At 40.0% G+C, this 22,481-nt stretch overlaps 2 protein-coding genes across 15 annotated transcripts in view; both read left to right on the forward strand.

Annotated features, from left to right (window-relative positions):
* EPB41L3 (erythrocyte membrane protein band 4.1 like 3) overlaps positions 1–22,481 on the forward strand; it is a 143,289-nt gene that overhangs the window by 116,860 nt on the left and 3,948 nt on the right. For 4 of the 14 annotated variants that reach the window (XM_064434209.1, XM_064434170.1, XM_064434175.1 and 1 more), the window contains exons 11-21: positions 1,128–1,303; positions 3,396–3,616; positions 7,070–7,636; positions 11,630–11,683; positions 13,545–13,580; positions 13,748–13,813; positions 14,289–14,480; positions 17,682–17,756; positions 20,256–20,378; positions 20,916–21,308; positions 22,340–22,471. In XM_064434209.1, coding sequence (XP_064290279.1) covers positions 1,128–1,303; positions 3,396–3,616; positions 7,070–7,636; positions 11,630–11,683; positions 13,545–13,580; positions 13,748–13,813; positions 14,289–14,480; positions 17,682–17,756; positions 20,256–20,378; positions 20,916–21,308; positions 22,340–22,471 — 2,035 coding nt within the window. Of the gene's footprint in view, positions 1–1,127; positions 1,304–3,395; positions 3,617–7,069; positions 7,637–11,629; positions 11,684–13,544; positions 13,581–13,747; positions 13,814–14,288; positions 14,481–17,681; positions 17,757–18,168; positions 19,021–20,255; positions 20,379–20,915; positions 21,309–22,339; positions 22,472–22,481 lie in introns of those variants that run through there. The other 10 variants (XM_064434219.1, XM_064434257.1, XM_064434268.1 and 7 more) reach the window with 10 other exon arrangements.
* LOC135286630 (uncharacterized) lies at positions 18,586–20,249 on the forward strand. The gene is made up of 2 exons (XM_064399735.1): positions 18,586–18,603; positions 19,015–20,249. The coding sequence occupies exons 1-2, from the start codon at positions 18,586–18,588 to the stop codon at positions 20,020–20,022; spliced, it is 1,026 nt and encodes a 341-aa protein (XP_064255805.1). The 3' UTR covers positions 20,023–20,249.

The raw sequence follows: 22,481 nt of genomic DNA on the forward strand, positions 1-22,481 counted from the left end.
TGTTTAAAATCACCATATGGTCCTAATTAATCACTTTGCTTTATCTGTGCCACGATATTATCAGCTGCTATAATTAAAGAGATGAAGGACTCTGCTGCACTACTGCATATAAGCTTGCATAGGGAGACCAGCTTATATGGAAGATTGCTGGGGAATATGGGTAAAAGTTTAAAAAAGAAGGTTTGAAGTTTTTTTTAATTATATATGAAAGTACTGACAGTAGCAGGTCATGGTTTCTTTTGGTCACCCAGAACACACAACCCATAGCTGTAATTTTTGGATTTCTAAGGAATTTTGCAGCTATTTTTTGACTTCTACGAAGAACGGAGAACAATATGGGATAGGGAAATAAGTGCTGTAATTAGTTTGTTCTAAGATACTCACTAAACAGATACTTAAAAAAGAAAATCCAAAAAGGTGAGATTTTCAACAGTTTAAAAGGGTTTCCAGTGCTTAAGAACCCCTTCTGGGGAATGTTTGGGAGTACTGAAGAATTTCCTTCCTTGGTTCAGGCTGTCTGTACATTCATATGAAATGCAGTCTTGGCAGCAAAAGATCTAAAGGGAAATGGAGTGTGCATTTTTGGGGTATTTTTTGATTTTTAATGAAAAATATATGTCTAAAGCATAGACAGGAGAATGGCTTCTTCAGCCAGCTGCCATGCACAAATTACAGAGGCTGGGAGAGCTCTAACCTGGAAAATGTCTACACCCATGCGAATGAATAGTGCCTGTCATTCACTGGAAATCAGTTCTGGCCGTGTCCTCAGCATAACATCACCATGTTCAATTTGAACAGATATATCTGCATTTCAACCCAGTCGGGGCCTCTGGTACAAGGAACACCTTCTTTTTACTTTTAGTAATCAGAAAATAGTAAATTTGATTTTCAAGCATGAAGGACCTGAGTGATTCTTGCCCATGTGGAAGAACTCAGATCTTCAAATGCTTTAGCTAAGTGGTTTTGTCATGCTGTATGAGGGGCATCCTTTGATTCCCTTTTAGCCACAGACCGCTGAGGCGCAGGTTACAATGGAGAGTGATACCCAGCACTTCTCTCCTCTGCAGAAACAGTGGACTGATTTTGGAGGAGGGGAAATAACAGGTGCGCTGCTTGGTGTGTTTTAGGCTCCTGCTGCCCGAAGCACCTCCAAAGAAGTTCCTGACGTTGGGCTCCAAGTTTCGCTACAGCGGCCGGACGCAGGCCCAGACGAGAAGAGCCAGTGCCCTCATAGACCGTCCCGCACCTTACTTTGAACGCTCCTCTAGTAAACGTTACACCATGTCTCGCAGCTTAGATGGGGGTAAGGTCCTCTCAACCGACCTTATCAAACATTGTCATCACAGTGGTCACTGCTTTAGATTAGGGGTAAATCTCATCATCTCCGCTCCTTGAGATTTGGCGGAGTGGAGGCTGTGAGTACCTGCACGTTCACTGCAGGGGTAGAGGTGGATGCAGAGAAATTCCATGCTAAATGTACCGCTGTGGTCCTTACAAAGTGTTTCACTGAAGGATGTCCTTTGGAGCCCACTCTTCACAGAGCCTCTGTCCTTGATCTCATATCTGCTTCCCTGATTTGGGGAAGGATGGGATGGACCTGCCTGCCCAGGAATGTCAGGCTGCAACACTTTTTCAGGGTTTGCATGAGTGACTGTTTGGATTTTGGTTGAATCTGAGATTTCCTTCTGTATAGGTTTTTCACTTAAGTTTGTTACAATCCAGAAATTATTAATTATGTCCCTTGGGTAATAACACTTGATTCCAGTTACCTCACATCCTGCTCCAATAAGCACCAAGAGACTTTTTTCCTATGTTATTTTCAAAGGTATGAAATGGAGAGTAACATACATAGGTTAATAGTACATCCTTCCTTTCTTTATCCTTGCTTCATGGAGGTCATGGTTCTGCTGCTGACTTCGGTTAAATCAGTGTGTAGTTCAGAGTATCAGCTACTTCCATCAGCTATTACTACTGTCAGCCATTGAATAAAAAGAGGCTGTAGTTTTGTAGTTAATTTTTGTAGAAAAAAAAAGACTGAGACTAAACTCAGATTCATACAGATTAAAAAAAAGGTGAATTGTCTTGCAGAATATCACAAATTGCAATGAGTATAGCTGGTGGTAGGGAAGGGGAGAAGCTTTGATTTAAAAGCACCCATGACAAGCCTTTTTCTCTCTCTCTAAAGGTGCTGCTTGTCATTGATTATTTTGGAATATTCTAATTCTGATGTGCTTCTTGCTTGTTACCAAGCAACTGGTGACCTGATTGCTGTGCATGTGTTTCAAAGCAGAAATTATCCTTCTGCATTATTTTGTTTGTAACATCTAAACAAGACATCTTCCTCTACTCCCTTTGCTTTCTCCTGCCTCCTAAACTTCATCCCAAGAGACAAGATACCTGAAATGCTTTACCTAGCATTTGTTAGACTCTGCAAGGTTTTTATGATGTTAATTTGCCTAAGTGCAAATGGGGGAAAGAGGTTTTTTTAATCAATGCTTATGATGTCTTCACTAGCATTGTTACTATAATGCAGATATGTCTGTAACATTCTGCAATGTGCTTACATTGTGATCCAGACTGTCATTTGTTACAGATGCAAGTGAGTTTATAAATTTGAATAATCCTATTGGTTTAGAAATTAGTTTCCAATAGTCAAGAGCAGGGTCTGGGCATATGTTTAAAGTTTTGATTACATTGTAAAAGTACTATTTCTTTCAAAAGAAATTTTATGTATTTAAATCTGATTAATTATTGAGCACTTGCATCCTAAAATATTCTGGTTGGGTCTGCTGAACTGAATATCATCGCTTCGCAGAATTTTTTAGGATAATGAGCTCATCTAACTGGCAAACTTTAGCACTCAGTAATACAAGGATCACATTTCCTTTTTCTCAGGTATTATGCCTGTGTTATATCAATACTGTCATTTTCTGTAATGCAGCACGTTACTAAATCTGCATTTGATCTGCATTTTTGTATTCTGACAGATTTTTTTTTTAAAAAAATCTCTTCCACCCCCATGGCTGATGTCATAGCTGGTTCTCCTTATGTTTTCTGCCTGATAACTGTGGCAGTGCATTGCTTTTTTTTATGTGGTGTTTTACTACAGTAGTAATTTTAACAGCTTGCTAACATTTAACAACTGTGTAATGCACACATTAGCTACAGTAATGTGTGTATACACATCCATAATATATGTCTATGCATATAAAAGCTATGAGCTTCAAGTAAACGGTTTATTTAAATGTATGCACATGCTTCTGGTTTCCTGAAACATGACATAGTTGTGTTTTCAGTGTTATCTCAAATGTTTTTCTAAACCAGCTTTTTTAATTTTATGCAGCTTCTCAGCAAAAGCTATTTCAGATTTTCCCTCTTTAAATATTTGCTTTTAGCATCAGTGAATGAAAACCATGAAATGTACATGAAGGATTCTGTGTCTGCTGCAGAGGTTGGTACTGGCCAGTACGCCACAACAAAGGGCATCTCTCAGACCAACTTGATTACCACTGTGACTCCAGAGAAAAAGACAGAAGAGGACAAAGATGATGAAGAGGGCAAAAAGAAGAGAGCAGAGGAAGTCACCCCGATTTCAGCAATACGCCATGACACCAAGGTAGAATTTTCAGGGTTTTATATTAAACAGAGCTGCCTTGAGAGTGCTTGGAGAAACACAGAATTTTTAGGGACGAGGGAGAAAGAGGAAATAAAACTTGTTCCGTGAAAGGAAATATACTATGTGTATATACATGTCTTTGAATCAGTGTTTTTGTAGTCCTTTCAGTTTTCGTATGATGTTGTAAAGGTTAGTTCCTGCCTTGGACTTTTTTTTGAAATATGTTTAACAGTCAGAATGATGTTTTTCACAGAGCATGCAACAGCTCTTTAGGAAATGCCCAGAAGTAGCCTGGTGGTGCATGTTTGTTCCTCTGGTTTTCGGTCATATTTTGACTTCAGTATGGCCATCCTGTTTTTTTTATTTTGACAAAGCAACAAAATAGGTCTGTATTCTTGTATGTAGCTCTGTGCTTTAAACTATTCCTCTTATACTTCTCATAACACTGTTTCCTTGCATGAATTTCAGTGGGCATTTTTTCTCTATTAACTTCTGGATATTAATCTGCTGTTATAAGCAATTTTTTTCTGGCTTACAAAAGCATTTGCTTCACTTGTTTGAAGTTTCTGTTGAAGAAAGCATTTTTTATTGATGGTTCTCTTATAAATTGTTAAATTTGAGTCATCCCTCATCATCTTCAATCCCACCACCACGCACACATACACACATGGTTGTGCATAATATCTACTGAGATTTTAAAACAGAGTAAACCAAACAGAAGGGTGGAGAAAATAGTAAATAGAGATTGACAGTGAAGAGGAATACGGTAGAATAACATTCAGAAAGTGTACTGTGGAATGCACTTGCTAAACAAGTAAGGTTTACCCTCATCTTTTAGGAAGAAAAACCTTGATATATATATTTATATCCACAGAACTGTCAAATATGCAAATGTTAGAACCTGAACTTTTAGCTTTATCATACAAGTCCGCAATGAGCTACATGGAGAAAGGATCAAGTCCTCAAAAAGAGTTGCAGTTAAGGTACTGAAAACCAGAAACAAATTGAGTTACTGAAAATTGTGAATGAGAAATTTTCTTTTGAAAGCATGTGCTGTATTGTAGCATTTAAAAGATAATCTCTACAAAATTGAACTGAGGGCTTCTTGAAACTCCATTAGTTTCTATGTGGAGAAAGAATGATGAAAATAGAATATGTAGAAAACATCCAAAAGAAGCTAGTTCTGTTCCAAGTGTTTGTTAATTTAAGTCAATGGAGGGATCAGTTGCATTTTGAAGATCATTCCTTATATATGGCTAGAAATACTCAGAGATATTTTAGGAGACTAATTTGATGGAACTTATATATGCACAAGTGATTGATTTTTACCCCCACTCAAGACATGAATTCTTTTTAAACCGTCATAAATAGAGTTTCAGTTCTGTAATCCTACAGAGATCTCAGTCCTGCTTCCACATGGACCTGCTAACAGATTTGTCTGTCATCATAAAGAGAATGTCTCAAGAAACACAATACAAGCTCAAAATCAAATCCCTTTTAAGGTCATGTAAATGTTTTAGGGGTGTTTTCAGCTTTTCCATTTCCAAAAACATTTTGCCTTTGTTTTGTCCATGTGTATTTAAATACCAGAAGTTATTCTAAATATTAACACTGTAAAGATGTTAGCAAGTGAATAGTCTGAATTAGAAAATAATACATTTACTTTGGATTTTTGTCTTTACAGTAAATAGAAGTTGTATTTGTGTGTGTATTTAGCACACACAAAAACCTGTGAGTCCATCAGCATTAAGTTTTGACTTGAGTTTACTACATTAAACCCATAAAGACATTTGTAAGTGGTTTGAAGTTAGGCTTGGTTCTGATTGCTTAGTTTGGGAATACAGATTCCTTGAAAAGATAGACTGTTACAGAAGAGAGAAAGGGAAATATGAAAGAGGAAGGAAAGGAGTTCTTCCATCTAATTACTTGACTTATATCCTATTCCTACCATTAATATACCTGGTAAAGTTAGGGCTTAGTAGCAATCTGTGTCTAAGACTTGAATCTGCTTTTTGCCTCCAGCTTGAACTGGAAGCAGATGCTGTTGTGGCTTTTAAGTAATTTTGCCTTTGGGAGTTTTTGGAGCCTGGAGTGAAAGTGAAATAGCTATTATAGCTCCCTGGGGAGATGTAGTATGGATGGAGCAGCTCAGGCACTTAGGGTTTGGTCATGGATCCAGTGGGCCACTTCAGCTACATGCACTTGGTGGATTTTGGCCAAAACATCTCTAATCCATCCGCATTGTGGCAGATGTGTTGTGCTGGGTATACATTTTGGTGATGATTTTGTCCTTCTAAAGAGCAGTGGTGTCTGCTTGCAGGGAGTATGTGAAATGACAGTCACCATTTCCACTGAATCACCTCCCTCCTCCTACCAATTTTTTGACCTCAAATGACATGAAAGGCCAGTTGAATGCCCTACAAGTGGCATATCAAAGTAAATTCTGCTTGTTGGTAGCCAGTATTCTTGGCATTGTGGTAAAACTTGTAGCAAAAGCATCAGGGGCATTTTTACCTCTTCACTGTGGGTAAAGGATTACATTTCAATTATGAGAAGATGTGGCTGTGTGGGGCAAGGACTTCTCTCTAGACAGATCCCCAGTGAGAGATTATGGGGTCTGCTGAGCCACAAGTCTCAGCTCCCTTATTTCAGTGTAGGGCCGAAGTGATGGCAGCATGGAGGGGCTGTGCCCCCAGCACTGCCTGCTTGAGCTCACAGTGAGCAGAGGTGAGGGCAGGGCCCTGGGGATGCCCAGCAGTGTCCAGTGGTGGGAGTCGTGCTAAGGAACTGGCTGCTGGGGTATCTGTTGAGCAGTTTTTTCCCATCAGGAGCATTGATGAATGGATTTCTGCTCCCCCCACCAAACAACAATGTATTTTAATTTGGTTTACGGCCTAGATTTTTTTAAAAATATTGCAGTTGAGGAATTTAAAGTCCTTGGAGTTTTAATTATTACTGCTGAGGTTGTCCAAGGCATAGGTGGGAAGCGTCTGGCCCCCACCAAGTCTTCTCTTGGCTGCAAGAATGCTGTCACAAGTAGTGCTGGTATTAGAAATATGTTTCCTTCTTTGTTGCTCTCCATGTACTTCATGTTTGAAAACTCTTTATGATCAGAAACCAATCTTGCAGTAAGTGGAAATTGGCAACACCTGAAGCTCCCCATGTGGCCATGCAGGCTTTTATGTAAATCCTGAGCTGCAGAGGACTAGACAAATGTTCAATCAAGAAGTTGCCTTTTGTAAGCTGGAAGCGTGATTTGCTAATACCTGTGGTGTGTGGCATGGGGACATGCACCGTTCAATTCAGTGGATAGCTGTGGTGTTAAAATACTGTTTATAATTTAAAATATATAATATATATTATTTATCATCACGGAAGAAAATTAACTAATTACAGTTTTCTTTTTGTCCTTTTGCTTTTGCGCCTTGTTTGCTGCCCTTTCTCTGTCACCAGCCATCTTTGCTTGGCACTGACTCCCACCACTCCTCGCCATCCTCTCAGCCTGGCCCCCATGTATCTTCAGCAAAGCTTCGCAGGAGATGCAAGGAGAGCACTCGGACGAAGTCCTTAGGCTGTGAGGCCCCCAAAGAGAGCGCTCCAAAACACAGCGAGTCGGAGCCAGACTCTGACAGAAAGGGGCGAGTTTGCTCCGCCGAGCAGGACATGGCTTTTGGCTACAGGCAAAAAGCCGGCAAAGGCGGAACACTGTTCTCCTTCTCCTTGCAACTTCCAGAGTCATTTCCTTCCCTCCTGGATGACGATGGCTACCTGTCGCTCCCTAACCTCTCCGAAACCAACCTCCTGCCTGCCAGTGTGCAGCACTACCTCCCCATCCGCTCCCCCTCCCTCGTGCCTTGCTTCCTCTTCATTTTTTTCTTTCTGCTCTCTGCCTCTTTCTCAGTGCCATACGCCCTCACTCTCTCCTTTCCTCTGGCTATGTGCCTCTGCTACCTGGAGCCCAAGGCGGCCTCCTTGAGTGCCTCACTTGCCAATGACCTGAGTGACAGTTCAGAGGAAGAGGTGTGTACCTCGGCATCGAACACACTCTTTTTCGTGTTCAGTGCTTCAGTCCTAACCAGTGTTAGATTGCTGCAATAGTGGTCCTACTTTCAGAGCCTCATTTCTGTCTGTGCTGATATGTTAGAAGGGATTTATTTTTTTTGTTTGGGGGTTGTTGTTTTTTTGTTTTGGTTTCTTTTTCTTCTTTTTTATTATTTTCTCATGCTGGGAGTACAGGTCAAAGCCCAGGGTTAGGCACAACACTGTGTGGAAGAGGCTCGGCTTGAACTGTGTCAGTTAGTTCAAAGTGACTTGCACTACCTTTTTCTTCCCTCTATCCATTTAGAATAGTTTTAGGGTTAGAATAGTTATCTAAATAGTGGGCATTAAATATAATTTTCTTCATAATTACTGAACATCAAAATATATGAATATGTATCTACATTTATTTATATGACTAGCTGCCTAACAATGATGAGCACCCTCACTAATTTCAGTTTGTTCAAAGTCCAGATAGACTCAGCTTTTTGTAAAAGTCTATCAGCTGTAGCTGAACCCCAGAAAAAGCTTTCTGGTCCAGCAAAACCTGGATCTTGATTTTCAGCCTTGATCCCATCTCTGCTGCAGATTAAATTGTTTTCCCATGGTTAAATCCAACGTATCAGTGAGGGGTCAGATTGGGACAGCTGTTCTGCAGCTGTTGCAGGAGCATGCCATGTGGGCTGTCTTGACATTTGCAGTGTTAGATTAGCACTGCCAAAACTGATGCCTTAAGCCGCCAGGGTCATCAGGAGCAGATGAACCAGCTGCAGTAGGAGTCTGCAGTGGTTCTGGGTACTGTGGATGTGGTGGAATATCCAGAAGTAGGAAAGGAATCTGATTAAATAAGAGTAACTGGCATCTCAGTTTTTGCTGGAGCCTGATTATTCTTTGTTGACAGAGTGAAATAATGAGTTCAGTTTTCCCTTGATTTTCTATTTTCTTCTTCAATTTCAAATACAAAAGTACGGTTTTGCTTTGTATATAAAGAAAAAAGCCCAGATCAGATGACCACAGACCAGCTGGCCATGTAAAAAGCCACCTTGGCCACTTGTCGATAGTCCATTGCAATAGCTCTCTTCAATAAACCAGCTTGAGCATTGTCTGCAGCTCTTGGTTTTGTAAGACTTGGGGAAGGATTTCATTTCCTTTTTATGGAAAGCCAAAAGTCACATCAATTTGTCTTGTAAAAACATTGTCGTTAAATGCTTTTGGCTCTGTGATGCCTTACAACTAAAAAATAATGTACAATTTCTAATAAAAGGCATCCAAAATGCTGCTGTCTTATTTCTTGTCCTTATTTTGAGCATTTAGGTCTCAATTTGCATTAGCTCTGCACTTGGATTAATCTAATAGCAGTAACAGCATTAATATAGTTCAGTTCTAGAGGCAATAATGAAGCAATATTTATATAATACATTAGTCTGTTCCTCTTTCAGAAATGAGCACTTCTTTTTGTTAGTAAAGTTAGGAAGCATTGAGCATAAAAACATCTAAAGTAGGCTTTTTAGTATCGCTCTTTTATGAGGGTGATCACTCTGGCAGTGCTTCCTGGCAGACAACACAGACTTGTGCCTAATCCATGGGGTATTTCTTGTTCAAAATATTGCATGAAAGTGAATATGTTTTCAACTCGGGCATGTCTGCATTACATTGGCAAAACAAATCACAGCAATTACGATCGCAAGGTAGGAGAGGTGCAGCCACAGCACATCAGGAGAAGCTGCCTCTGTCCTGCTCCAGCCCTCGCCTGCCTGCCAACCCCACCTCAGCTGTACCTCAGCCCGTCTTGGAGCTGAGCCTGGCCTTTTTTACTCTTCACTCCACAGGAGACCTGCCTTACTTAGCCTTAACTCACCATTCCCTGCTCTGTGATAACCCCAGATCTTTATTTCAAGTAATTCAGTAATGCTGACTTTGACTCCATGGCTGTTGATTGGCTGATTAGCAGATATGTATGTTGCAATAAAGCACGCTTTATGATTTATTTAGGATTTCATTCCACTTATGGCAAAAGAAATAGGAATGTTTCCCACCCCCCACAGTTCACAAAAGAGATTGCACGCAGAGATGCAGAAGACTACAGCCAGTATCCTGAACCAATGCCTTACATTGTTGAGCTTGTTCTCCCTTGAGCTATGCATCTGGAGTTAGTCCATGCAGTCAAAGACAGAATCTCACCCCTTGGAATTCACTAGCTTCTGTGTTTTTACCTTAGCAGATAATTTTCTATTGACTTCAAGTTCTTAAAATTAACCCTATAGTCCAGACTTGTATTACGGTGCCTTGACACAATGTTTAATTCTTTTTAAATGCCTAGATGCATTAATTCCACTTTGTTTCTTTTTATTTTTGTAAACAGGAGTGACGATGCATACTTTTTTTCTGTTGCCATACCTTTACAATTGCCTATAATGTTATAAAGACATGAGATCCTTTGTTAATAAAGAAACAATTCTCTAGCACTTTAATGAAAGCAATTGGACCAGCCTAATAGACTGCTTTGACATTACACTTCCATTTTAAAATAAATGTGGTCTGTCTCAAGAGTGGTCACGGCTTGAGAAATTTCATGTAACTTGCATTCATGCACTTAGCAAGTAGTGCAAAATGCTTGTTTATTCTTCTGTCTGTCATACAAACAATACAAGCTCTTCAAAGAATAACAAACAAAGCTATGAAAAAAAATCAAAACATTGTATTATGAAACAATGGAGTTGTCAGAAAATTACAAAAAATTGGAGGACATTCAAAGCTAAGACTGATACTCCATCCACCAGTGGGTTATTCTTTTGTTCTTGTTCATATTGATGTGATTGGAGGATGAGATGTGTTGTTTTGGCTTTAAATTGCCTGCCTGGGTTGCTGTCTAAGGACCACAGAAAATCAGTAACAAAAACCAGAGCTTTCACTGCTATCAAAACAACTTGGATGTGCCAGTCTGGGGCAGTAGGGTGCACTTTACTTACTACTTTTCCATATGCTTACCTGACATCAGAGTAGTTTTTTGAAATCTTTTCTCAGTCTGTAGCAACCTCCACTCCACTCTCTCTTAATCTTGACGCTTGTGTTCTCCACAAAAATGTTCTTCGTGCAAAGCAGGGATAGATCAATCTGTGCAATGCTGTGCTTTGTTTCATTTTTATCACTCATACCTAGTAAGTGTTTGGGGGGTGGGGGAAGTTACTTTTGTTTTTCTCCTGCTTTCATCCATACTCTTAAATGGAATGAGAAGTATTTTTTTCTTCTTTTAATGGCAGTTTTCTTTCTTTTTACTATCATTAACAATTATCAGCTGCTCTTTATTGGAACCAAGTGGGATCTGAGCCTTACCATTACTCCACAGACAGACAGTAGATGGGCTGGGGGTACGGTTATTTGAACTCCTTGGTAATGCAGACAGCCTCATGGTGTATAAATGTGGAGACAAAAAAAACCTCTGTACAAATGAGGGGCTGAAAGTCAGATGACTGTTAAAGTAGCTTTTTTGTTGTTGTTGTTTTTTTTAATTATCTTTTTCCCCTCCAGATAAAAATTTAACCACTACTTTATATTGGCTAGAACAAAAAAATTAGTTCAATAATTTTCTGTAAAAAATCATTGTGGGAGGAAAAGTTCAATTAGAAAATATTAGTTACTTCCCCTTTTTTTTTTAGCTACCTGGTTTTCTTAAGAAAAAAACTCTGCTATTCAAATAACACTTTCCAGTAATGTTTGGCTTATAAATTTGTTCCACTAAAGCCGTATACTGTGTACAGTACGCCTCGAGTCTTCCTCTGAGTCTGTTCTGTTTACTAATATAGCATTTTTATTTTGCTTCTTTGACATGTGCGTTGTTTGAAAAGCAATGCTAATGCAGTTCACAGGGATGTTGAGTTTAACAGTTCCCCGTGTGAGCCGCGTGTACTGATGAGCTGGGTTTATTCTTTATTCCTGCCTTCCTCTCGGGACCCGGGTACTTGTCTAACCCAATAGACTGACAGTGAGCAGACGGATACTGCGGCTGATGGTGAGACCACTGCCACCGAGGTTTGTACAGTCGCCAGCACCCAGCTATGGCAGGGGAGAGCGTTTGGCCTCGCCTCTTCCCGACCCTGGGCCTCGGGGCTAGACCGCATGTCTGCTACGGCAGCTCAGGATCCCTCCCTGCGCGTGTGTGCATGTGCGTGCCTGCCAGCGGGAGAGCTTTGCTAGGACAGTTGAGTTTCCAGTGCTCCCTATGGGCTCCTCTTGTTCCTGAGTTTGGTTTGGAAGCTGCAAGGCCTCTGCGTTGTGTGGTCAGTGTGGCAGTGGCGGTGTCACCCGAGCCAGTGCTGCCCACCCGGAGGGTTCTGCTGGCCAGATCGTGCCCTGGGGTTTTTTGTTTGCTTGTTTGCTCTTATACTCTGAAGCCTGAGTGGGAGAGTGGGGAAAAGCAATAAAAAGCTGTTGTCGAATTTACTGAATATTCTCACATTTTAGATATCTAAGTTTTTTCTTTAATGTAATTTCACATGGCATCTTCATATATGGCCACTACTAGTCCAGATATTCTTTTCAAAGGAGAAATGTAAAGTGTTTATATTTTCCTTACACTAAGAAGCTTCATATCCACAACATGGTACATAGGCCGTGCAGGCAAATTCAACCTTATGTGACTTCACTGAAGTGCATATAATGCTTTCATAATTAATATGGTTGCAGCTGCAAACATGAGCTGAATTTCGTCTGACATCTGCTAGAAGACAGAGTCTTACCACAAACACTACTCTAGGTTTTCAGAAGGATCTCATTAATATTTGAGACTGTTAAAATTATCATCAAGGAAAAATTTTCTGTATGACACGTCAGGACGATTCAGCGATGGCTGTAAATAGAATAAATTTGAACGGAGTTGTAAAGTAATCAACAGATTTTCCCATGAGTCATTTGTCTAATTAGGACTATATGAAAAATTAACAATAAAATAGCAGCATGGGCATTAAAAGAATTCAAACAGTGCAACAACATAAAGTCTGTTGAGATGAGTCAGAAATACAAAATGCTTTGAAGTGCTTCTTCCACTCATAGGCCTTGAGCACTATAGAAAGTAAAACATAACCATAAAATTGTGACATTTTAAATGTTCCGTTTATAACTCAAAAATGCGTGTAAATATTCCTAGTTGCCATCTTTAGTTAGATGAGAAGATATAGCACATATTAGTTGGATATGGATGCCTGATTTTCAAAATATGTGGTATATCTGCCACCTGAAAATTGCACCCTTGGAAACAGGGCTGCTGGGGCAGTTTTATGGTGTTGCTTTTGAAAATGTGCACTGAAGTGGACAGGATGTGCATGCCATTCCAGATGATAGGTCCTGAAAGAATATATACAGGCTAAATATGAAATAAAATTGCAGAAATACAGAAAGGGACTATGGTTAGGGAAATAGCATTTTAAGCAGATAAAATGTGCTTCTTTCTGTAGAAAGTGTTGCAGGTTGTTTGCCCATGGTGAGTTTATGCAAGCTTTGCTTGTGGCCCAGATTATGTCCTATGTGTAAATTCTGGGATTACAGAATTTCAAAGCATTTGCTGTTGCTGTTCCGTCCTAGACTAGCCGTGACCTTGGTGAGAAGGTGCAACTGCCACTCCATAAATAGAGATTTATGAATGTGGAGTGTAGCAATATTTATAAAAGGAAGATGCTTAACGCCCCTTTGATAACAAAACACAAATTTGAGGAGTGGACATTTGCTCTGAGTTAGGAAGACTATGCAAAGCCAGTGTGTCTACTCCTTCTCCTTAAACCCTTAATGAGGAGAAAGTGGGATTTTAACCTAGTGTGTACCTCTCACCAATGTTCATAAAGCCTTCATTCATACAAGTGGGTAAGGTGTTGTTTTCCAATCTTTCTCATGCTGGCAGTCGGATCAAGAGGAGGACGGAGATCTAAAGGCACAGGTACAGAAACAAAAGGTCTAGATGTTGCTCAGGTATCAATGTTGGAGGTGTTCGCCTCTTTCAGCATGTTACTGTCGGTTCTCTGTGAAGAAATGTGTAGAAACAGCATTTTGTATCCTTTCAATACTGTGTCCCTTACTTTTCCCTTTCTTTTTCACTTCTTTCAGAATAGTCTGATTAAGCGAATACAGGGTGAAAATGTGTATGTCAAACATAGTAATCTTATGTTAGAGGTTGGTATTGGTATATACCAGTGCATGTACGTACATGTGTGTTAGTTTTAGTGGTAAACTGTGGATCTGCACTCTGATGCATGAACTGTGTACTCCCACCTGCTAATAGATTATTTTTTCTCTCAGATTATGATGACTCCTCTAACCTGTACTATCAATATCGATATACGCGTGTGCCTCTATGTGTGTGCCTCCACGCGCATATGTATGTTTGTTTGGAGCCTCGTTATCAGGTGCAAATTACAGCAATATGGATAGGCTCTTTAAGAGTGTACTTAGACTCACTTGTACGAGATATGCTATGCTGTTCTCTTTCAAAATGCCACATTTTCACAGAGTGTTGTGTTAGTGCTGTGCTCCCCGGCTCCCTGAGCTGTTACTTCCCTCTATACTAACCAAGTTGTGTGTTTTGGCTCTAAAGTTTGGTTGGCTTAGGATGTATCACAAACTGCTCTATTCTTTTAAAACTGTCTAGGATCTAGACAAAACCCAGGAAGATCTGATGAAACATCAGACCAATATAAGCGAGTTGAAACGCACCTTCTTGGAAACCTCCACAGAAACGACTGTGTCTAATGAGTGGGAGAAGAGGCTTTCCACATCTCCCGTTCGGCTTGCAGCAAGGCAGGAGGATGCTCCTATGATTGAACCACTAGTGCCTGAAGAGGTCAGCGTGAGCTGAAAGGCTTCATTATGTATTTGTCTATGCATTTTTACTTATAGCAGCTCTCACTAGATTAGAGGCTGTAGTTAGAGGCCCATCCCTGCTTGCAGGCACTCCCTTTTCTCAGAACACAGGCAGCAAAAATGGGAGGAAGAGTAGATACCATAAATATATACATATATAAATATATGTGTATGTAGAGAATTAAATTCACTGGAAGCCATGTGGCAGAACTGGGTCTCTCTGAGGGTGCAAAATACAGGCGTTGTTACAGGTTCGATGAGCTTGAGGAAGTCCAGCCATGCATGAAAGAAACCATGAAAGTGATGGAGAGAAAATTTAAACAATGGTGACTGGTTGGGAGAAGTGGTGCAGTGAGACAGGTGGGGGCTATAGTGCCAAGCTTGAAAAGCAAATACAGAGCAAAGGGCAGAACTCCCAGTCTCTGAAAACAGGGAAGAAATAATGATGATAATTAGACCTTCTTGGCCAGTTCCATAAGGAATCTCATGGTTGCTGCAGTCTGCTGGATACTGTCATTGAAGACCCAATGCAGATTGCTAAGTATCTGCATTTTCCTGCAGTCTGTGTGTGTGAAAAAATCTTGCTCACTGTGCAGTCTTGAAGTGCTTGTAAGAAACTTGCCAATTTGAAAGCTGGTGTTTACTTGATCTGTGGGTAGATAAGGACATGTGGGGTAGCGAGGCAATTGCTTTTGTGTTGCAATAAAATACATAGTGCAGGGTCTTGGCTTAGGTTCAGTGGAGCAAAAAGAAATAAGCTTGTGTGGTCTGCCTGGAAATGTGGTTTTGTTTTTTTTTATTCTATTATGAATGGGTATCTGGTTTCTGTCTCACAGGAATGATCTTTATGGGTTCCTCTTGGTTTTAGCATTAAAAACCAATAAATGGTCATGAGATTTTTTTCTGTGCTCACAGCACTGATGTAATGTAGGGAACTCAGTAAAAATTGTCTGGAAAGTGTAAATTGAAAGGATGTTCTGCTTTCTCACCTCAGAGGTTGGTGTTGCAGACCCATAACTCTGGGGAAGGGCATCCCTGGAGGCGTGCGGGTAGCAAGTGTCAGCTTCTCCTTACAGGGAAAGGGATATTGCCAAGGAAAGGGGTCTCACCTCCTCCTCTCTCACAATATAGCCAGTGGCTGATGCTGGTGCCAGATGTGCATTACTGTGGCAGTCATGTGTGATTAAAATACATAAAAAAAGCAGGCTCAGTGCTCAAAGCTTCCTTTTTGAGGGGAGCATGGAGGAGTTTTAGTGTTGCTCATACTGCCTTGTTCAGGAATCATAACAGACCCTACAGGTTGGTTTGATTGTAGTTGAAAATAAAGGTTTATACTTCTAAAAAGTAAAATTGTAAGTACAATGAATAGGATGCATTTCTCATAATAAATATGTAAGGAGCTGTTGGAAAGGGTGGCTAGCTAAGCCTGAATCTCAGAATTGCAGGGGGAGCAAACTTAACACCATCATGTTTGTTTAATATCTTTATTACTTTAGGAATGTTGTAAACAGTTTTAATTAAAATGCACAAGCAGTATCAAAGCTTACACAAAGCTGTGTTACACGGCTATGTAGGCTTCACCCTGAGGAAACACATCTGAATTTAACCATTCTTTTGGAAAGGAAAAGGACAAAAATTTTACATGCATCTATGTAATACATCTGCTTCACAGAACCTCATCCAAATGAAGGTATTTCTGTGGAAAATTAAGAACTGACTTAAGCTATCATAGCCTAACTCTGAGGTGACTTCTGCTGTAGATAACACCTGACCATTCCTTTGGTCCCAGTAAGTGAGATGGTTTCAGCGTACCTGTCCTGATCAGGTACAAGAAAAAGAAAAAGCTGAAGCCATCCTTAGGCCAAAATCAGCACATTTTTGTCTACTGAGAAATACAGAGGAAGTCAAGATAGTGTAGCGCCTTCTGCTAGTCAAAGTTACACATTATCCACTTTAAAATATATTTAGTGCTGTTACCTGTAGCTCCTTCTTAAAATAAAACAAGAACAGAAGAGAAAATATGTCTTTTCAAAATATATCTTTGAGCATGTGGCACCTGTGTGTTTGGTCAGTGTGACTTCAAGCCGCTGGTTGCTGTTTCTTAGAACAGATGGGAAAATAATTTGGTTTTCCTTAGTAATGAAAAATATAGTTCTAAATATCTTATTTGATGGTAGCCAGATAGCTGTAGAACATGAAAGCCATTATATTGACAAAGTCCTTGACAATGTTTAGTCTGACCTGAATTGGATGAAACCAACACTAGGAATAAAGGAGCTGTGCATCTCCTCGCAGTCAGGGAGTTGAACCATTTATCCCTTTCTAGTTTCATATTTCTCTTTAAATTTCTATCTTTCCTCATGAGTACCCTTTTATCATGCCAGTCGTAGGACTTCCATTGGCATATTTATTGACTATAGTAATTACTGAAGCCACTAGAAAAGGTTTGGCAAGAAACCCATTTTGCTCTGCAGGGACTTACTTTCTCTGGCCAAATTACAAGAGTGGCCAGTCCAGAAGGTGGGCTCAAAAGCCTTGGGAAATGTCTTACCTACATTTAACATTTTCTCAGTTGTCCAAGATAGAGAGATACTCTTACTATTCTCATAGCAATGGAAGAGCACTGATGGGATAAAAGTGAGGAGATTTCAGTGTCACACTACAGGATAATAGAACAACAATTAGCTCCCTTTGTAGGAAAAGTGCTCCTAAGACTTCTAATACCAGCAGGGAAAAAGGGAGAGCTGAAATCATGGCTGGGCACTCCTTCTGCCTGCTTCAGCAGAGAGGGCTGCAAACTCAGGAGAGAGCCTTGCCCAGAGTGAAGGTGCAGGGGCCTGTTCTGGGATATTGGTGGAAATTGTGTGAGCTGGCATCAGCCCCAGCCAAATGAATCATATGAAATGAAACAAACACAGTGCATCCACACCTGAGTCTTAGTTTAGTGGGTTTTGTGCTACACTTGTGCATATCATTTGTGTACTCATGTCTCCTTTGCATTCACCATAGAGAGATACTGATTTCACTTCTCATTGGAAACCTCTGTGCTGCAAAATGATTCTCCTCAGTTCTGTTTCCCAATTTTCCTTGAGATTAATAATTTGTAAATAAATATGAGCTACTGTGAAGTATAGTATATATACCCTCCATTTACTAAAATCATTTGTTCCCCTGACATTAGACCAAAGAAGAAACAGAAAAATCAGAAAAACTCATATTTTTGCAGAAGGGAGGTACTACATTCCTTGAAATGCAGGTAAAAACAAACAATACTTCATTGAAATGCAGTCAGAAAGGATGGCAATGATTTATTATTTTATTATCTTTTTTCCTTTCCAAGCCCTCCCTTTTCATTTTTTTTATTGTTATTATTTAATAAGTTCCAGGCAGAGATATAATCTGGAGACCAAATTCTGAGGAATAGGTCCTCTCCAGAGCTTATGGCTTCCTAATGAAGACTGATTTCTCTGCCAGTTAGAAACCTACTTGCACGGTGCTGTTTGGATATTTTTTGCAGTTTGCATGCATTTCCAGCATAAACCTCACTGAGAGCGTTACGGTGAATGAGGCACTTCTGTCACGAGAATGCGTTTCTTTTATATTGTCAACTGAATTTAGAATATGCTGAGTGATGGTGAACTTTATATTTTTATTGGTTTTTCTATTAGCCAAGTGTGATAGAGAAGAAGATGCAGGAAGGAGAATCTGCTGGCACTTTGGTTACTTCTCATCAAATCATTATCCAGAAAAGTATCCCATCATCCCTAGAGGTTATTTTTAATTCATTTGATTTTAAGCTACATCATTTGCTTAGTTAAATACAGAAGTTACAGTCTTAAAGTCAAATAACTGGATGCTGATTGCTTAGTCAAAGCAAATCACATAGCACATTTGCATGAGGAGGAAAAAGATGCTGCAATTAAGTTTCATTCAGAATTTTTAGTAGTATGCTTAGTTTATACAGTTTGCAGTGTTGTGCTTCTCCATTTAAACAATCCTGAAGGGTGTTGATGTTCTAATGGAAACAAGGAAATTCAGTGCAGGCTACATACAGAAGAGTACTACCCTAAAACATCATTAACAGCATGTTTGTAACAACTAGGGTACAGTTGAATGGGCTTATTTGCCCTATTTTTATAATTTGGTTTTGACTGTAGCTTTGTGAACCACTGCAATATGTGATTTTTAACCCCAGGTTGATTCCAGTCACCACTGTAATTATGTGCTGATGTGCTATTTTGCTTCAAATACAGAAATAGTATGGCAAAAGTAATATTTTTGGGCCCATAATATATGGACCTCTGAAGAAAGAGAATATGCAAAGAAATCATATTTTGCCTGAGGTGATTCTGTTTATTTTGCTTGATAACTGCTGTAAGAGGTACAATGCTAGAAGTTACTATACGCTTTCAGAAAAAGCAACATGATTTCTTAAAAGTCTGCATAATTTAGTGCTCCTGAAGTACAAATAAACCTGCAGATATTCTAATTTAGCTTTTATATCTCAAATATAGGGCACTGAGGATTGGGTTATTATAGAAAAAATACCTTCTGAGGTAGTTGATGGTGAATCGGAAAAAAATCTGGCCTACAAAGTAGTGACTGTGAGCAGTAAAACTGCCTTTCCACCTGAGGTATTAAAATCCAGTACCGTTCTAATGCAGAGCTTTGAGGACTTGGAAAGTGAAATACAATCCAATGAGGAGAATAAGCAGAAAATGTTCACCCTAGGAAAGTCCTATGATACCGTATCTGGGAAAATTGTAACCATGACAAGTAAAGCTAAAGAGGGCGAGAAAGCGGTACAGCCTTCGGGAGAAACTTTGCAAAAACTGGAAAGGGAAGTTCAAGAATCTGTGAAAATCGTTCCAATAGTGGCCAAGTATGAAATCCTCCAGCCTGTCACTGATGAGAAAGCCAGGCGGGCATCTGATGTGCAGAGCACGAGAAGAAAGCTGTCTGACTCTCTGACACCCATAAAGGAAGCAGAATCTCAGTTGCAAAGTCCCGAAGAGGAGAGTTTGAAAAAGACACTGAGGATGGACCAGGATTTGCAGTTACTTGGTACACTGGAAAGCTTACAGCTTGGCAAAGCAGAAAAGCATCTTGGTGGAGAAGCTGTAAAAGCAAGGGCATTTGCCCGGACAGATAAGAGCCTGTCAGAGTGGAGATATTCCAGAGAACAGCCATTTACCATTGCTACTGCTCACTATGTTACTGAGTCGTCTGCATCAAAAGTAGTGGTAACAAGTGGCTTTGACTTCACGCCACGATTTAAAGATAAAAGCATGACTTCTTTTAGACAATCCCTTCACACCACCCTAGCTTTGAGTTCTCTTGCTGCCTGGCTTTATGTTGACAGCAGCCAACCCAGCTTATTTTTTTTGTCTCATACTTTGAATCCGTCTCACAGTCTGAAGCAGACATTATATAAGGCTTCCAACCTTTCTGGTTTATGTACTCAAATTCAGTATTGCTGCTGTGGCTTGTTAATAGAAGGAAAAAAAAAAAGGTTTGCTTGAACCAGCAAAACGCCAATGCTAACAACTACGCTTTGTAACTATTGCTTACTACAGCCATTATGAATTCGCTCTGATTTATTTTCCCATTCTTTTCCTGTTTCCAACCTCTCCGTGCCCCTGCAACCTACTCTCCTTTTCCTCCGTCTCTGCCTCTGGTTCTGGCAATTAATATGTCTGTGCATATGGGTCTGCCTTTTTTCTGTGTATGACTCTACATTTCTTTGTCTATTTAGACTAAACAGTCCACCAGTGAAAAAACCTTGGATGGTTCAGATATCTTCACTTTAATAGAGTCCGCCAGAAAACCAACTGAGTTCATAGGAGGGGTTACTTCTACTTCCCATACCTGGACTCAGGTGGCTGCTTGATTCCCTCCATCAGTGTCATAACCATGCACCAATTACTTTTGTTTTTCTGTTATTTTGTGGGGTTTTGCACAATATGGAACTGTATAACTAATGCATGTACTTATGTGTGTTTTCTTTTGATTAAACAGACCACAACAGAAACTTCACCAAAAAGGAGAAAAAAAAAAAACTTCACCAAAAAGGGAAAAAAAAAAAGACAACAACCACCGTTTCTTTCATTTCATTTTGGTCATTTCACAGGGTGCTGTATTTTGCCTTTGTAAAACTTATACAAAAATACCAATGAGAACACCGACATCGAAATTTCTCACCACTTTTAAAAATTTTGCTTCTTGCTTTGCTTTCCATTTCTGCTGTACTGATAACATCATGAGACCAAAAATCTATGCAATGTGGAAGAAATAACATGGCAAAATATAATGCCCATTTTTTTAAATTTATGTTCACAGTACATTAAGCTTGGGTGCTACTACAAATAGTGTTGTCTGCTTCTGATGCTGAGGGTTTTTTCCTTTTTCCCTGCAGAGAATAGACACGACGACGTCTCAGGAGATAACTTCCAGTGACATGAAGCAAGCAGTTCAGCCGGATCAGGATACGGTGCAGAAGGTTGTACAGGAGACTGTAGTTGTCAAGGAGAGACATGGGATGGAGGTGCATGCAGGCGGGGATCCTGCTAAAGTGGCCGGACTTACGCTGGATGCCCAGGCTGAGGCAGCATCGGCGGTGGCTGCCGGCGTGAAAGGGAAGGAGGGCTCTGCTGGGACTGAGGGGGCGAAGGAGGAAAAAAGGGAGGAGGCTGGGAAAGCCCTAACCAAACAGGAAGGAGTCGCTGCCGCTGCTTCGTGTGAGCAGGCAGAGGAGCACAGAACAACAGTCCAACTTTCAGAGTCTTTGGAAAGAAAACCTCATTTTGAGGTAACTTGTTGTTAAATTGGTCGTGTCTGTGCTGAATTGTGAATGTAGGCAATAGTAGGCTAAGTTAATTCTAACATTGAAAGTTAAGTGTGCCCAGCTTGTATGATTGCACTTTTATAGAAAGCAAGTTTTTTCTCCTCTTATTTCCTCCTTGCATGTCACCTGCAAGGCTTGCTGCTGGTTCCATCATTAGCAAAATGCCATGCATGTTTTACTTGTAACTGCTTTCCATGCTGCATAGAAATACCAAATTTCATGGCATTTTATGCAACAGATAACAAGATCAGCTGGCGTTCTGTTTGGGAAAGTTGATCAAGGTTGGCAAAGTTCACATGTCCCCAAAGACAGGAAACAGATTGTTTTTTCCATGCTTGGTGCAATTATATATAAGTGTACTGTGTCTTAAACAGACCAGGTTCCTTATCTTAGCCCCATTAGCAGAATTTCAAGAGCTGTTTTGTGCAGGGTTTTTTCCCCAGAGATAAAAAGACTAAGCCTGGACAGAATTCATTCTCTTGTCATTTTAAGAAGATGTAGAATCACAGATTCTCAGAACAGTTAAGGCTGGAAGGGCCCTCTGGAGGTCGTCTGCTCCAATCCCCTGATCAGACAGAGATATCCAGAGCGAGTTGCTGCCCAGGACAATGTCCAGAGTACTTCTGAGTATCTTCCAGGAAGGACATTCCACAGTATCCTTGGGCAACCTGTGCCTATGTCACTCTCACAGTGAAAAAGTGTTTCCTCATGTTCTCAGGGAACCTCCTGTTTTTCAAGTTGTGACCATTGCCTCTTGTAGTATTTAGAGCATTTTGAACTTTGTTTTTGTAAAATCCAGGGAAGTGCTAAATGTCGCCAGCATTATATACATAAATGCAATGAATGTACCACTGTAATTAAGATAATTTTATCTTCTTTTTTTTTAATGCAGAACGCTTTTTAGTTATTCTTTCTTTTACCCCAAGCAAAAAAAAAATTGTTCTGAGAAATCCATAAGCTTTGCTAAATGTTCCTTCTTTTTTTTGTTCATGCAGTCACCAGTTGTGAAGACTGAGACTATAAGTTTCAGCAGTGTTCCCGCTGGTGGGGAAACCCTTGAAATTTCAACAAAGGAAGTGCCAGTAGTCCATACAGAAACAAAAACCATTACATATGAGTCTTCTCAGGTAAGAAATT

The sequence above is a fragment of the Passer domesticus genome, chromosome 1 (assembly GCF_036417665.1).
Source record: "Passer domesticus isolate bPasDom1 chromosome 1, bPasDom1.hap1, whole genome shotgun sequence".
NCBI lineage: Eukaryota > Metazoa > Chordata > Aves > Passeriformes > Passeridae > Passer > Passer domesticus.